General features: G+C 39.5%; 1 protein-coding gene across 1 annotated transcript; it reads right to left on the reverse strand.

Annotated features, from left to right (window-relative positions):
* Window positions 1-111: 111 nt before the first annotated feature.
* LOC149026811 (tRNA modification GTPase) lies at window positions 112-14,193 on the reverse strand. Its single transcript, XM_089156450.1, has 10 exons — window positions 13,967-14,193; window positions 13,582-13,877; window positions 13,032-13,170; window positions 11,156-11,277; window positions 10,827-11,030; window positions 9,986-10,045; window positions 8,833-8,971; window positions 5,086-5,204; window positions 2,058-2,282; window positions 112-1,188 (listed from the first exon to the last, which is right to left on the reverse strand). Exons 1-10 carry the CDS (start codon window positions 14,157-14,159, stop codon window positions 994-996), a joined length of 1,692 nt encoding a protein of 563 aa, XP_089012576.1. The 5' UTR covers window positions 14,160-14,193; the 3' UTR covers window positions 112-993.
* Window positions 14,194-14,684: the final 491 nt, after the last annotated feature.

Consider the following 14,684-nt stretch of genomic DNA (forward strand, 5'->3'; position numbering starts at 1 on the left):
GCGGATTTAGAAATAGTTGCAACTTGTAAGGTTATCTATTGAAAAATTACGTATAGTCATCTGGTTTTTCAAACTACTATGTTTACCGGTCTTAGAAATTTCATTTATCTCATAGATCTCCACCATATATTAAAACATTCACACTCGTACCTCTGCTTAGTCTTTTTATCCTATGGTGCCTCATGCCGTGCTGCTTTCTGTTATCAATCGAGTTTGTGCCACATAATAATCAGAATGCATCCATTGGTTACATTTTCCCTCACCAAATTGCTATGGTTTTAAGTGTTCTAAGCCAAAATTAACCATTCTTAACAGGAATCTGCATCCAACCATCTAAGTGTCATCGGTTGAGCCTCTAGCCCCAATCCTACTTGTTCTGAGTTTCATAAATACAAGGAGCCGTCATCTTGGGTTGTAAGTTGCAATTAGATGGTCATGATAGCATTCAAACTGGTTTACAGTGTCTTTTAAGTACAACTGTGTCGTGGAAACAAGTATTAACAAGACAGGGTTGAATAGTTCAGTATCACACCTATGGAAGACCGAAAGTGACTCGGTGAACCGTCAACTTGTTGCATGGCAGGCCCGTAAGATGGTTAACTACAGAATCTTGTCTTGTTTATCTACCTGCAACATCTAAGTAATAGTGAACTCAGATTTGTTGGTCTTCAAAACACCTTCCCTTCCCTCCTAAGTTTGTAGCTATACCAATGGCAAACTGATCCTTTTCAGGGGCCGCACATCCAATGTGTCAGCCTCTCTGCATAACTAAATTCAATGGGGAGAACAATCTGACTTGACAAGTCTGTTTAAAAGAGCCTATCATTAAGAATGCAGAAAATAATATACATGAAACGGACACCTTTAATTCTTTTCATTAAAAGGTCCGCATGTTAACAAAGATACATAACAATGACAACTGTTGAATTACCAATTATGAAGGGGGAAAACCTTCAAATTTTACATAATGGGCATGGTTGGGTCATTCACAATCTATTTACCAATACAAAACTTGCTGAAGATGTTTGACAGGATTTCCTCAGAGATTCCTTCTCCAGTTATCTGCCCAAGGGCCAGTACAGCTTCTCTCAAATCAATTGTCCAAAAATCCATTGGTAATTCCTCTGCAATTGATGATTTCAGCCTAAACAGCGCTTCCTTGGTTCTCATAAGCTGCTCACATTGTCTCTGGCCATCCAATGCAATAAACCGATAAGCCAGTGACACTTAGAATCTTTTAATTGGAGAAATTATCAGTAACAGGTCTAGTTAATAGTACACACGAAAAGTTTCTACCAGCATAAGGAATCCACTTCCATAGATCCCTTACCATGCCTATAATTATGCATCATGGATATCACAAGTAAAAGGCATAATCAGTGGCACAAGATTCCTGCCACTGCAGAGGTTCTTTCTCTCCCCTCCCCCCCCCCCCCCCCCTTTTTTTTTTTTTTTTTTTTTGGTGTGTGTGTGTGGGGGGGGGGTTGGGGAAGGTCACAATGTACCAAACCTTAACCTTGCTTCAGAAAGAAGCTGTTACTCAAACAGCTAACATCAGTTCACAATGGAACAACCTTACAGTTGTGCCAGGGGGAGGTAATGTTGAAATGACCTTTAATATTTTCTGTGCTAGAAACCATTCTGTCGCACTTCATTGATGTGCTCCGTTATGTACAGCATTGTACTGTCTACACTTCTGCCTCTATTTTTCGATTAAATTTGATCATAATAAGAAATGTCCCACAAAGTCTGGCTTCCAACTGAGATGCATATGACAGAAAACCAAAGCCATGGAACCACATTGAGAAACTCAGGAGAGAAAGTTACCAAAAAAGACAGCAAATAACAGGGAATTGGTCACTGTGAATCCATCACCACCACTGTAAGTTCCAAGTTTATAATTATCTTCATATTTTACCAGCCAAGGTTAAGTACTATAAAGAGATCATTCTAATGGAGGAGACCCTTTTTACTCTGTACCCAGTCTGATGACTGAGTTTGGGAATAACAAATTTATCAGGTAACAAGAAAATGATCAGGAATAAGAGGCTGCTAACCTGGTTTATAGCCCATCTACGACCCCCAGCAGAGATTTGGTCAAGGCCAGCAATCTCTAGTATTGCTGACTCCAACTCTGGTATTCCTTGGCCAGTTACTGCACATGTCAAAATGCGCTTACAGAAAGGATTGCCATCTACCTTGAACACTTCCATAGAAATTAATGGTGCACAATCAATTTTATTAATAACAAGAATCACTGGTGCAGAAGAACCTGTTGATTTCTGCATTTCCAAAAGGAGAAAGAACAATATTAAAGTTAAGCTAATGCACAACAAATGAAAAGAGACAAAGTGGGGCGGAGGGGTAATCCAATGGCAGTCACATGCATCAGTGGAGAAGAAACAATTTCATCCGTCTCTAACATGCTCTGCAGATGGTTTATCCATTTCTTCTTCTCTGATGTTTGACAATTCAAAATTGATGTCTAAGACTCTTAAAGGTGAAATAAACGTGCATGATATGTGAAGCATAATGGTAGGGTATTATGAGATGCAATGAGGTCCATTCAAGGTTCACTGAGATGACTATTTATCAGTTTAAACAAGCATACATACAAGACAAATGAACATTCCAACTAATGATATTATCAGATATAGGTTCATAATATCATCACACATTGCAATTCTGCTCCTGAAACAGTTTTAAGTTAACAATAATGATGGGATTCCACCAGTCTTAGTGGGTTGGTAGTAGTTTACTAGTGAAATATTTTTTCTTTTGAATACTTATGGGCTGGGCCTGAGTCTATTTTGGCCCAATTTTGAATTATTTTGGATTTTGTTTATATTTACAACTTAAGTTGGGGTGTTGGGGTTATTTTGGGAATTAAACATGTAGGGTTGTGAGGGATCAATTTTTTATTTACACCTTGTATGGATCGTTTTTGGGAATGGATGAATAAAGAAAAGAATTAGAAAAGCCCCCCCACCCCCCCCCCCCCCCCCCCCCCCCCCCCCCCCCCCCCCCCCCCCCCCCCCCCCCCCCCCCCCCCCCTCCCCCCCCCCCCCCCCCCCCCCCCCCCTCCCCCCTCCCCCCCCCCCCCCCCCTCCCCCCCCCCACCCCCTCTCCTCTCTTCCCCCCCCTTCTCCTCTTTTTTTCTCCTCTTTTTTCCCTTCTCTTCCCCCCCCCTTCTCTCCCCCCCCCCCCCCCCCCCCCCCCCCCCCCCTCCCCTTCTTTTTTTTTTTTTTTCCTTTTTTTTTCCCCTCCCCCCTTCCTTCCCCCCCTCCCCTCTCTTCCCCTCCCCCCCCTCCCCCCCCCCCCCCCCCCCCCCCCCCCCCCCCCCCCCCCCCCCCCCCCCCCCTCCCACCTCTCCCCCCCTTTTTTTCCTCCCCCCCCCCCTCCCCTCCCCCCCCCCCTCTTTCTCCTCTCTTTTCTTCTTTCTTTTTTCTTTCCTTTTCTTCTTCCCCTCCCCCCCCTCCCCCCCCCCCCCCCCTTCCTTCAGGTTCTGTAGACAATTGGCATTCAGTCCCAGCAAAATAAGAGCCCTTTTTAGGTCTGAGATTGGTGTTTAACTTCTAAAGTCAAGCCCCTAGATCCCCTGTTCTGTTCTCCCATCTTTGAAACGTTTTAAGTTAACAATAATGGTGGGATCCCCCTCTGCCTCCGTGTGAACCTCTTCTGGGCTAAAATTGTTTGATATAAAGGCAGATGCAGTACATCATTCGTAAGTTTCTCCACAACCAATATCGAGCACTTGCAATCTCTTCACCTTCTTAAGGAATCTCTTTGGCTTTCGAACATCATGTTCCAACAGAGGTTGACACTGAGAATCTTCATGGAGAGCAACTTAGCAAGGTGACTAAGCAGTGGCCATAAAGTAGCAATGCAAGCCCAGTTTAAGCCTCAATCTAAATTTATGCTAGGTTTGACTTGGGCTAAAATTTTTTGGTATTTATTGTTGCAACGAGCTGATATATAGTTGTTTTAGGAAGTAGGTCAAATTCTTATTTTAATAGTGAGCGCCAAGTTGTAGGGATCTATGGTTTATCTCATCCAAAATTGTTAGTCTCAGAGTTAGTTTAGGGATTTCTCTCTTTCTCTTCTTAGTTCTCCTTTGTTTTCACTTCCTACATGAGCCGACTCTCCTCTCTTCCCCACATCAAAAGATCTTAACTTTCTTCTGATCTTTCCTCTCTCCTTTCCAAGGTTTACCAATTTCTTCTTTTCTAGAAAAGTTGTAGCCAGTGCATGAGACTCCCATTATTGGGGGGGGGGGGGGGGGATCCGGGGAGACATGCAGCCTTTACCCATATGCTTTGTGGCGAGGCTGTTCCCAACTCAAACTTGGGAACACTAGGTTGCGATGAAGTGACCTCACTGTTGCACCAGGCTCCGCCCTCACCTATTTCTTATTCTCTACCTTCATCTTCAGGTTTATATCCTGACTTATATATTTTATTTTCTCCACTCCATTCATGACTATCTTCTTTTCCTCCTTCATTGGACAAGACATGCATTTGCTGCCCTCATCCCTCCTTCCATCCTAAAGCTAATTTCATATCCTAAATTTTAGGGTCTAACCTCCCTAACTTTTCTCCTCTCAATTTCTCCACATTAAACTTGGATAAAAAGGGTGAACTTGGTGCCAAAGACTTCCGCACATGTAGAGTCCCCAAGGGAGGGAGGGGCAGTTTTCCTACACAATCTTACCCCAACATAAACTTGGATATTTGAGATAATTGTTAGGGCAGTGGGATCAAGCCACATGGAGGAGAGAGAAAGGGTTACTATTAGTTGATGGCTTATAAATAGGGGGGAAGGTGTGAGGAAAGATTATTGAATTGTTATGTGAGTAATTTTGGGCAGCCTTTGGCTGAGAGGCAGCATATGTTGTGGGGGTGACTAGCACCAGTGTAACCAATTCACTTTGCTTATTGTTCTTACATATTATTTTAGTGATCCAATATTAGTATTTCTGGAATTCAATTTTAGGGTTCCTAACACAATGCAACAAAAAGAAGAAGTAGGAAATTTAAAAAAAGAAAAAAGGGAACAAAACAAAACAAAAATAAAACCAGGACAGACCTTGTTGATTTGAATCCATTCAAGAAGTTTGGTATCATCAGATGTCATTCCATCAGAAGCACTTATAGTCATAATAATCACATCAGCACCCATTGCGACTGCTTCAGATCTCTCCACACCTAATGACATAGGTAATAAAATGGAAAAGCCAAAGAAAATGTGATGCATAAGAATCACCAACAATCTTACCCCAAAAAAAAAAAAAAAGTAAGAATCACCAACAATGAACCCAACAACGAGAGATAGGGGTGCAAGTTTGGCCCTGGTGGCCCTGACCTGCCCTAAGCTTGCCCTGAGCCCGAATAGGGCTTGGGCTAAAGATTTTGGCCCTGAACTAGGGCCAAGGGCGGGCTTGGGATTACTCTCTGGCCGTCCCTGATTTTGGGCCTGATCTTGACCTTGATTCTGGCCCTGATTTTGGCCTTGATTTTGACCTTGATCTTGACCTTGATTCTGGCCTTGATTTTGGCCTTGATTTTGACCCTGATCTTGACCCTGATTCTAGCCCTGATTTTGGCCCTAATTCTAACCCTAATCTTGGTCCTAATCCTGGCCCTAATTCTGGCCCTGATCTTGGCCCTAATTTTGGCCCTGATTTGAGTCTGGACCCTCCACCCATATGGAAAGGAATTAATTTTAATCCACATGGGTGAATACTTGACACGTGTCAAATTTTAAAAACATGATCATGTTTTTAAAAAATTAATAAAAATAAATTATATCATCATTACCAATATAGTAAGCATCCATCTAATTTTGGCCGGATCCTGACCCTAATTTTGGCTCTAGTCTTAATGTTAATTTGACATTGATCATGTACTAGATTTTTACCCTAATCTTCATATTAACATTAATATAATTATAAGTCTCGACTTTGACCTTCAGTCATTTTGATCATATTAGACTATGAGTTCACTTTTAATATTATTTTAAAGATAATTTATATTTTTCGAACTAAGTCATTTTTAGTTCCCAAAAATCATTGATTTTTTTTTTTTTTTTGACTAAGGCGAGACAATATATTATAAATAATAAAAGCTAGTATATAGAGAATTAATATCTAACAAATCTACACCCCAACTTCTCATCATGAATATTGACATCTTTCTTTTGCCTCCAATGTGATATTTCAGAAAAAGAAAAGAAAAGAAAAGGAAAAAAAAACACTTATTAAGGACATATAGCTATGTTTGTAACTAAAATATCATTTTCTTTAACTATGAAAAAAATATCAATACTAAATTATCGTTGATTTACTTGTTAACAAAGTTTTGAATATGGAATTTTTTGTTGAATAAGGATATCAATGGGAGATGTTTTCAATTTCCATCACCAAAGTAATGGGAAAGATTTTCAATTTCCATCACCAAAGCAATGGGAGACTTTCTGAGCTCAATATATAATTATGGAGTATGATCCATTTATTTATATTTAAAGCAACACTATCAACTTATTGACTATTTTATCATTTTGTAGGAGCTTGAATCATCTTATATTTCTATGAATTTTATTTTTAATTTACTTGTGATACTTTTATGTATTTTTATTATTTTTTTTTTATGAATTTACATTTGATATTTTAGGTCCAAGGATAGGACCAATTAAGGCTAGGGCCAAGATAGGGTCAATCAGGGCCAAAGACAAGGCTAATCAGGGTCAGGGCCAGGGACAAGGCCAAATAGGGCTAGGGATAGGGCCAAGGTCAAGGCCAGGGATAAGGCCAAATAGGGCCAGGGTTAGGGCCAATCCATCCTGACCCGGCCCAATTAGGGCGGGAATGAGCTTGGCTCGGCCTTGTAGGGCTTAGGGCTAGGGACAATAATCCTTGGCCTTGAACTAAGGTTAGGGCGGGAATGAGCTCATATTAGAACATATAGGGCTGGACTTGGGATTGCAAAAGCCCGGCCCAGCCCGGCCCAGTTGCAGTCCTAACGAGAGAGAGTTTGAAGCAATCCTGAAATAAGCTAACAGGCTGCAGCTAGATGTGAAAAGAGTTGAGGGAGGAGAAACAGTTAGGTTTCATTGTTCTGTCAAGAGAATGACAGGTCTGTTGCTCAATGCTCAAGGTGAGACTGCTCGTTAAATGTGCAAATTCCATAATGCAATTTATGGCCTGAAGCAATTTTCCAGAGCCTGGTTTGATAAATTCAGCATGGTGGTTACACAGTATATATTAACCAAGCGTTACTCAGATCATTCAGTGTTTATTTGTCTTGATTCCAGGGTGGTAGAGTTGGTTATTTTGTTGATGATATTATTACTTCTGGAAACAACTCCACAGGATTTATGAGGTTAAATCTTATCTATGACAGCATTTTCAAATGAAAATTTTGGATGCCAATTGGATTTTCTAAGGATCAATGTTATTCAAGGCATTAGTTACTCTCAGAAATAGCATGTGCTTTGGAGACAGGGATGGTAGTGTCCAAACCTGTTGATACACCTATGAATCCACATCAGAAATTCAGGACTAATGATGGTGGGAAGCTTCCACATGAGCATTGGGTAGAAGCAGCTGGTTAGGTATTCTCCTTCTCATGAATGTAGGTTGTATCTGAACTGCTACAGGTATTATCGACAAAATTTCAGAAAATGCCAGTTTTCTTGATGTAGACTGAAATATGAAGAGAAAGGGACAAAAACACTGTTCATATGAACAGTGTCACATCCTCATATTTGCCTTCTGTTGAGTACTTTTTAAGAAGATCTTGTGGGGCCATTAAGTGAAGAAAGATTATACCCTAATGCTGCCATACTTAAGTTTCTATTTTCAGTTTTCAAAAGTACATAATTTTAGATTGCAACAGAATCTTAGGAAGTTTATATTTGTTAGTATTTTTGTTTTTAGGAGTTTCTATTTGATGTTTAGTAGCTAAATTTATAGGAAGCTTCTATTTATCTGCTTAGCTTTTATTTAACAATTTCTATTTAAGTCCCCATTTTGTGAAGCTTAGGCCGAGATATAAATAGGCTCCATCAGTTGTACTTAAATTAAGAATTAATTGATGAATTTTTGTTACTTGCTTGAAAGTGTTTGGCACAAAATACTCAATCCTTTCATCCTTGTGTTGATCCTGGTTGCAGTCAACCTCCAGCTGGTTTCCCTGGTTCGAGGTCAACTTTTGCATTACTTTCTTTATTGCAGGTATCATAACTATAATATGTGCCAAAAATGAGCCACTTCCATTTTCCGAGGCTTGTAATGCATTTTCATGATGATATGCCCCTTGGCAATTTAATATTGTCAATCAATATTTCACCTATAGTTGTTGAGGCATCTGGGCAGCCAAGCCATTGAAAAGGAGCTGGATGCAAGACAATAAAAACAAGGCAAACAAGGCACCGCACACCTAGGCAATGCCTTGACAATTATGCTTTTGCCTTTCTTTGTTTCATTTGTATTGACAAACTAGTTTAGGGAAATGAGTTGAGTATATATTAACAAATATATAGCTTTTCGTACCAAAACTTTGACTTATTTAATAGAAAATGGAAATAAAAGAAAAGAAATGTCTCACGTGCATGAAAGTAAATCTACATTTCTGTGTAAGAAATTGTAATTAGCAGTACAAAGAGATATTCAAGTACTAAATCAATTAGAAAATGAAGAGGATAGTAGAAGTGGTTGTCATTAAATTCTTGAAAAAGTTTTTGAGATCGATTCAAGTATTAAAAAAAAAGGGTAGAGGAAAGAATTACAGGAACACGTACAGTTTCTCAACATTGTACAAGACAGGATCAACTTACCAATCTTCTCCACAACATCATCAGTTTCCCTTATTCCCGCAGTATCAAGAAGGGTAACAGGAATGCCACGGACTGTTACACTAGCTTCAACCACATCCCTTGTGGTTCCAGCAACTGCTGTAACAATCGCTTTCTCACTCTGCATGCTAAAATGGAAAGATACTATTAAAACAAGCATCATGAAATAGTGTATCGAAATAAAAACAAATAGAAAACACACAGAAATTTAACGTGGTTCACACATCAATGCGGTATGCTTTGTCCACGGGTAAAGAGAGTTTTTTTCACTATGTAGAAGAAGAACAGAAGGAGATCTCACAATCAATTGCCAAGAACATCGTCAAAAGAACTCTCACCCAAAACTCGAACAAAAAATCCCAAATCTCTCAATAATGTGGTAGGTGAACACAATACATAATACATATATATAGTTCAATCGGTCATTCGGATTGCCCACCAAAATATGTCGGTGCGGGTCCACCTTCCAAATCGAGTACAAGAATTTGGGTCACAACATAACAGCTACCATTCCATAAGAGTTGTGGTGCAGTTGATTATGCAGCATTGATGCTTAAACTAAACTCACCCTCACTGAAATGTCTACTGCTGTCCGGGTACCCTAGCCCCAGACAAACTTCTATACAGATCCCACCAATAAGATGCACTGGGGTAAATGCAGCATGTGTAGATGATTTCAGCCATATGATCCTCAGATTATTTTTCTGCAGTATTTTCTCAATATCTAACTATGGCAAGCATATACTATATATCATCTAAAGGATAATTATTTTTGGCCTACACAATCTTTTATAGATTATCAAATAGGAGACTTCAATAAAGGATTATTTCATTATATTTATTAATATTGCTCCATGGTAATAGGTTTGCAAAACTGATACAAACATGTAGTCTTCTCTGGCATTATATATAGAGAGAAAGTGTCTAAATTCTTACTGTGAATAAAGAGTGTCTAAATTAGTAAGCTCAGTCAACAATAATGATAATCAGGGGACGTGAGATATCAGAAGTAGAACACATGAAAACAGGCCAAACCAACAAGGAGATAAATTTCATAAGAGTTTGCCATCATCAATCAAAGTGAATATAATACAAAAAGAATAATTCGGATTCAGGAACAAATAGTGAAACCTACTTTGCTCCAAGCATTGAGGAGGCTGGACTTCCCAACATTAGGCCGACCAACAATTGCAATCTGTAAGATTTTCCATGAATAAAAAAATGCAGATCATAGTGAGAACATGTAGACAATGCATTATAATCATAACTTTGCTCATAACTCATATAAAGGGAACAGAGAAAGTACAACTTAGCCTCCATTCTTAAGATAGGGGAAATCTATCTCCTAGATAACCATGGAGTTCAAAGTGCTCATAAGACTAGAAACATAAAGCATATAATTTTCTAAAAACAATGATAAGACCTCCCCCCCCCTCTCTTTTTTTCTCTTTCTTCTTTACTGCCATTTTTTTTGTCAGTGGATGTTTGCCATTACTACAGACTCTACTGCCATTTTAATCAGTAGATGTTTGCCTTCACTATTTACCCATTACTGCCAATTTTTTGGTCAGTGGATGTTTGTCTTTTAGGGTGGATTTTCTTCTTCTTCTAATTGGGGTGGGGTTGTGTGAATTAGGAGGGTGGATTTTGTCCAGCGGACACAAGGGATATAGAGACAAAGATGGATTGATAAAAACTGTACTATGTGCTATATCTCTTATTTATAGCTTTAGATGAGAAAATGTGTCACCGTCATGAACCTATACCCGAATATTGATGCCTATGGCAAACATCATGAGGTCACACTAGAAGTAATTAAGTATTACCATAACATGATTTACAGGGGATTTTACCTAAGACACCGTAGGTTGGACCCATCAATATCTACCTCATTGCATGAGTTTCATTTTTATAGCAAGCAAGCAAAACAGCTTCTAAAATTTCTACATTAAAGACTTCAAATATGCAATTAATACCTGCAACCCAGACTGTAGAATCTTATCATAATTGGCCGTCTCCAATGCCTCATCCAAATCCTGTTGTATGCAGTGTATCTTGTCTATCAAAATGGTGATATCTAGTGGTGGCATCTCATCTTCAAAATCCAAACGAGCTTCAATATCAGTGAGCAACTCAATGCACTGAGCTCTCAGTGATTTGACCAAAGTAGAGAATCCTCCCTGTCACAGAAAAAATGCTAATCATATCTGCTCATAGATAACCAATTCTAGGAACAAAACCATTTCTTATCAAATGCTATGTCCCAAAAGAATAAAGTGGTTGTCCTCATGAAGATTAAATGCACCTGAATTCCTGCCAGTGCTGCATCTGCAGCTGCCACAGACTCGGATGAAATTAGTCTTTCAATATTTTCAGCCTGGGAGAGGTCTAATCGCCCATTTAGGAAAGCACGTAGAGTAAACTCTCCTGAAAAAGAAAAAGAAAAGTACCAGACTTTATTGTTACACTGCCAATTGGAATGACATCATGAATATTATGTTGGTATGCCTTCATGCATTGAAGGTAACATAACTGAACATGCAGACTCAGAAAACATGGATCAACCAAACAGAATCTGTCTAAATTAAAGAGACAAATTAAAGCATGAAATAGAATCTTGACTCAACATTGTTCTACTTCAACAGGGTCTGGAGATTGATAGTGTTGCTTTAAAAATAAAAAAAGAAGTGGAATAAGATATGGCTTGGGAGAGTCCTGTACACAGCATTGCAGTCTTTAATCTAGTACTGGCGGCTGACCATATCCAGATAGAAACTTGAACCCAAATAGATATCTAGTGTAACATATAGCAAATGACAAATAAAGAGGTGACTTGCCAGATAAGCAGGGAAGGATGGTAAAAGATAGATCTAGACCCAAGCATTATCAGCCTATTCAAATTCATAAGAGAGCATCTAACTCATTTCATTCCTAAGACTGGATTAGGCTAAAAGCAATGAATCTGGCTAGTCATTACGGAACAAGAAACATTAAGTGACTTTGGTTTTGAAATTTCAAGAATTCATTCTACATGACAACATCAACTAATTATAATAAATTATTTTCTGTTTCCTATTGTGGCTGGAAATGAGCATCAGTTTTTGGCTTTGAGAAGGCTCTTGACTACAGTTCCACCATACATCCCCTTAACTTCCCCTAATAAGTGCTCAAATAAGTATCTCACCTCACTAACAATACGACTTGTGGCTTGGTAAAGGTACAGAGCCTAAACAAAGCTATCTACTCAACTAGGGGTATCATGTTTGTCCATGCTTTTATCAACATAAACTCAACAATTTGATGGAAAATAATATGAAAATAAAGTGCCTCTTCCTTGCATCTGCAAGAAATAGTCCAGCCAATATAGCAATACCTCATGTTTCTAAGTGTGTTTGATTGGTAAATGTGTAATGGAATAATTCAAGAGGGCATGAATTCTCAAAGCACTAATACACCTAAAACATGAAGAATGAGGGATCAATTAGATTTAGTTTCTAAGAACCAACAGTGACTGGGAATACTTTTGGGTTTGCCATTTGCACTTCGTAAGCCATTAAAAAAACAAAGTGACTACCATTATTCTATAAAATTATTAAATGAAATGTTGTAAATGCTTGGGCAACCGTGGGTGATGAGATGGCCTGTAACCTAGGCAGTTGCCCTACTTTAACAGAAAAAGTTTGATGTAACATGCCCAATCCCTTCCCTAACATACTACAAATTACACATATTAAAAGGAGCAACCCCCCCCCCCCAAAAAAAACCCAAAAAAAAAAAAAAAAAGAACCTAAGACAGACCCTGAGAGATGGATTGTTCTGTTCCCCATGCAGTTGCCCAAGGTTCATTAATATGTGGGGAACTTTAGCCTAATGTTCAAAGTAATTTCCACACATATTAAAGAGTTTGTTAAAGGAAAAATTGAAAGAACATCCAACATAATTAGCTTCCCCACCCCTCTCTGACCATACAGATAAAAATGTCACAACATAAAAAACAGTAAGAATATTATAGCACAATCATAGAAAATATAAAAATAAAAAATGTAGACATTTTCTTGATCTAACATTTGTTCACCGACCAAAATAATCACATCAGGAGTCGGGAAACAAGAAAAGTGGATAAGTGAAGAACCATTGTGTATCGAACTCTAAATGAAAAGAAATATAGATTTAAAGCAAACCTGGTTCTGCAAGCCTTGCCCCAGCTTCTAAACAAGCTCTTAACACTCGTTGGAGACATACATCACTCCCATGGCACTGGAGCTCCACCACATCCTCCCGTGTATAAGATCTTGGTGCCAACATGGGCAACGCTAGAACCTACAGAAGAAAGCGGAAACACAATTATAGAAGTACCTAAGTGGGCAAGTAGCTCAGGAAAAGCTTGGTTCAGGGCCAATGAGCTTTAACGGATACGGTGAAAGAAACGACACAGGTAATATCCTTGTTATTAAAACAAAAAAGGGCCTTCATGGTAAGGGGCTCTGGGGTAAAAATGAACGAAATTAGCAAAATTGAATGTAACTTCAAATTTGGTTGCCAATGTTTTCGTATGCTTTGTAGGTGTCTAATATGAAATAATTAACACATAATTAATGAATGAGATTAGCACTAACACTGACTCTCGACTCCATACGCCATTAACAACAGAACGAACGAACTCCAAAATCGAATCGGTTTTATGAGAATTTGCGGGATTTTGACGCAACAAAAAGATATAGAAAAAATTACCTCGTCAACAACATTGCCTTGGGAATCTGAAACCACACCGTACTCCACAAAGTGGCTTTTCGGCTTCCAGGAACTTTCTCCAGGACCTTGCTTCCTCTTCTTCTTAGTCGCAGGTCTAAAGACACGGGAGACAATAGCAACAGAAGAAGGGCCCGATAACCGAACAATCCCTACAGCACCGGGCCGACCACCCAAGGAAGTGACTATGGCAGCAATTGTGCTTGAAGTCTGAACCGGCTCTGCATCGTCAGAGCTTGAGCCCAGCCTCTCGTCTTTGGTGAGCACTAAGGTCTTTTCTGCAAACAAAGAATATAAAATATATGAGAACAAAACCTGGTTGAACGCCGGAATTAGCAGTTCCACATTGGGTAACGCGAGTGCTAACCTCTGGCGGCGAGAAGAGCTTTCAGAGTATGGAACTGTGTTTTGGATTTCAATTCTAGTTGGCATGTTGGAGAAGCAAACACAAGAGGAGAGAAGTTGTTGCAGGAGGGGATTAAAATGTTGGGCAGGATTAGTGTCTTTGAGGAGTTGCGGATGTAGCCAAGGAGATGGCGGAACGTAGGAAGAAGCGCCATTTTCAGAATACGGTTAGATTAGGTTAGGTTTTGAGGGCCAAATTAGCGTAGCGCAACAGAGGAAAGGAGCGACAGGGTTCTAACTTCTTAGACTCGGAACCCGTTTTCGAATCGGCCGATGTCGAATCCGGGTTAAAGTCAGCCGGAATTGACAATACCAGCTGGATGTTGAAGCCCAGATCCAGGAATCTTGTGGGCTAGATGGTTGGACTTGGGCTCAGCCCAATTCAGTTCCACACCAGGACTCCTCCTATGGATTTTGACCAAGTTGAAGCTATGCCATTGGGTTGTCATCGAGAAGGGCATCAACATCATTGCATGCAGGAGCAGCTACTACATTGACGACGGCAGGGAACACCGTGACATTTGTAAAGCCTCTTCTGCCTGCATCTGGTAAAAACCTTTTCAAATACCGACTGAGAGAAATGGGCCATCGTTGATCAAAAGTAAGCAACTCAACCCTATTAGGATTACAGTAGTCCCGACACTTGTCTGCTCGTCTTCATGGTTAAAGTTAATAGATTC

This window comes from Hakea prostrata, chromosome 1, assembly GCF_041222555.1.
Source record: "Hakea prostrata isolate BN-2017 chromosome 1, UWA_Hpros_2, whole genome shotgun sequence".
Classification (NCBI taxonomy): domain Eukaryota; kingdom Viridiplantae; phylum Streptophyta; class Magnoliopsida; order Proteales; family Proteaceae; genus Hakea; species Hakea prostrata.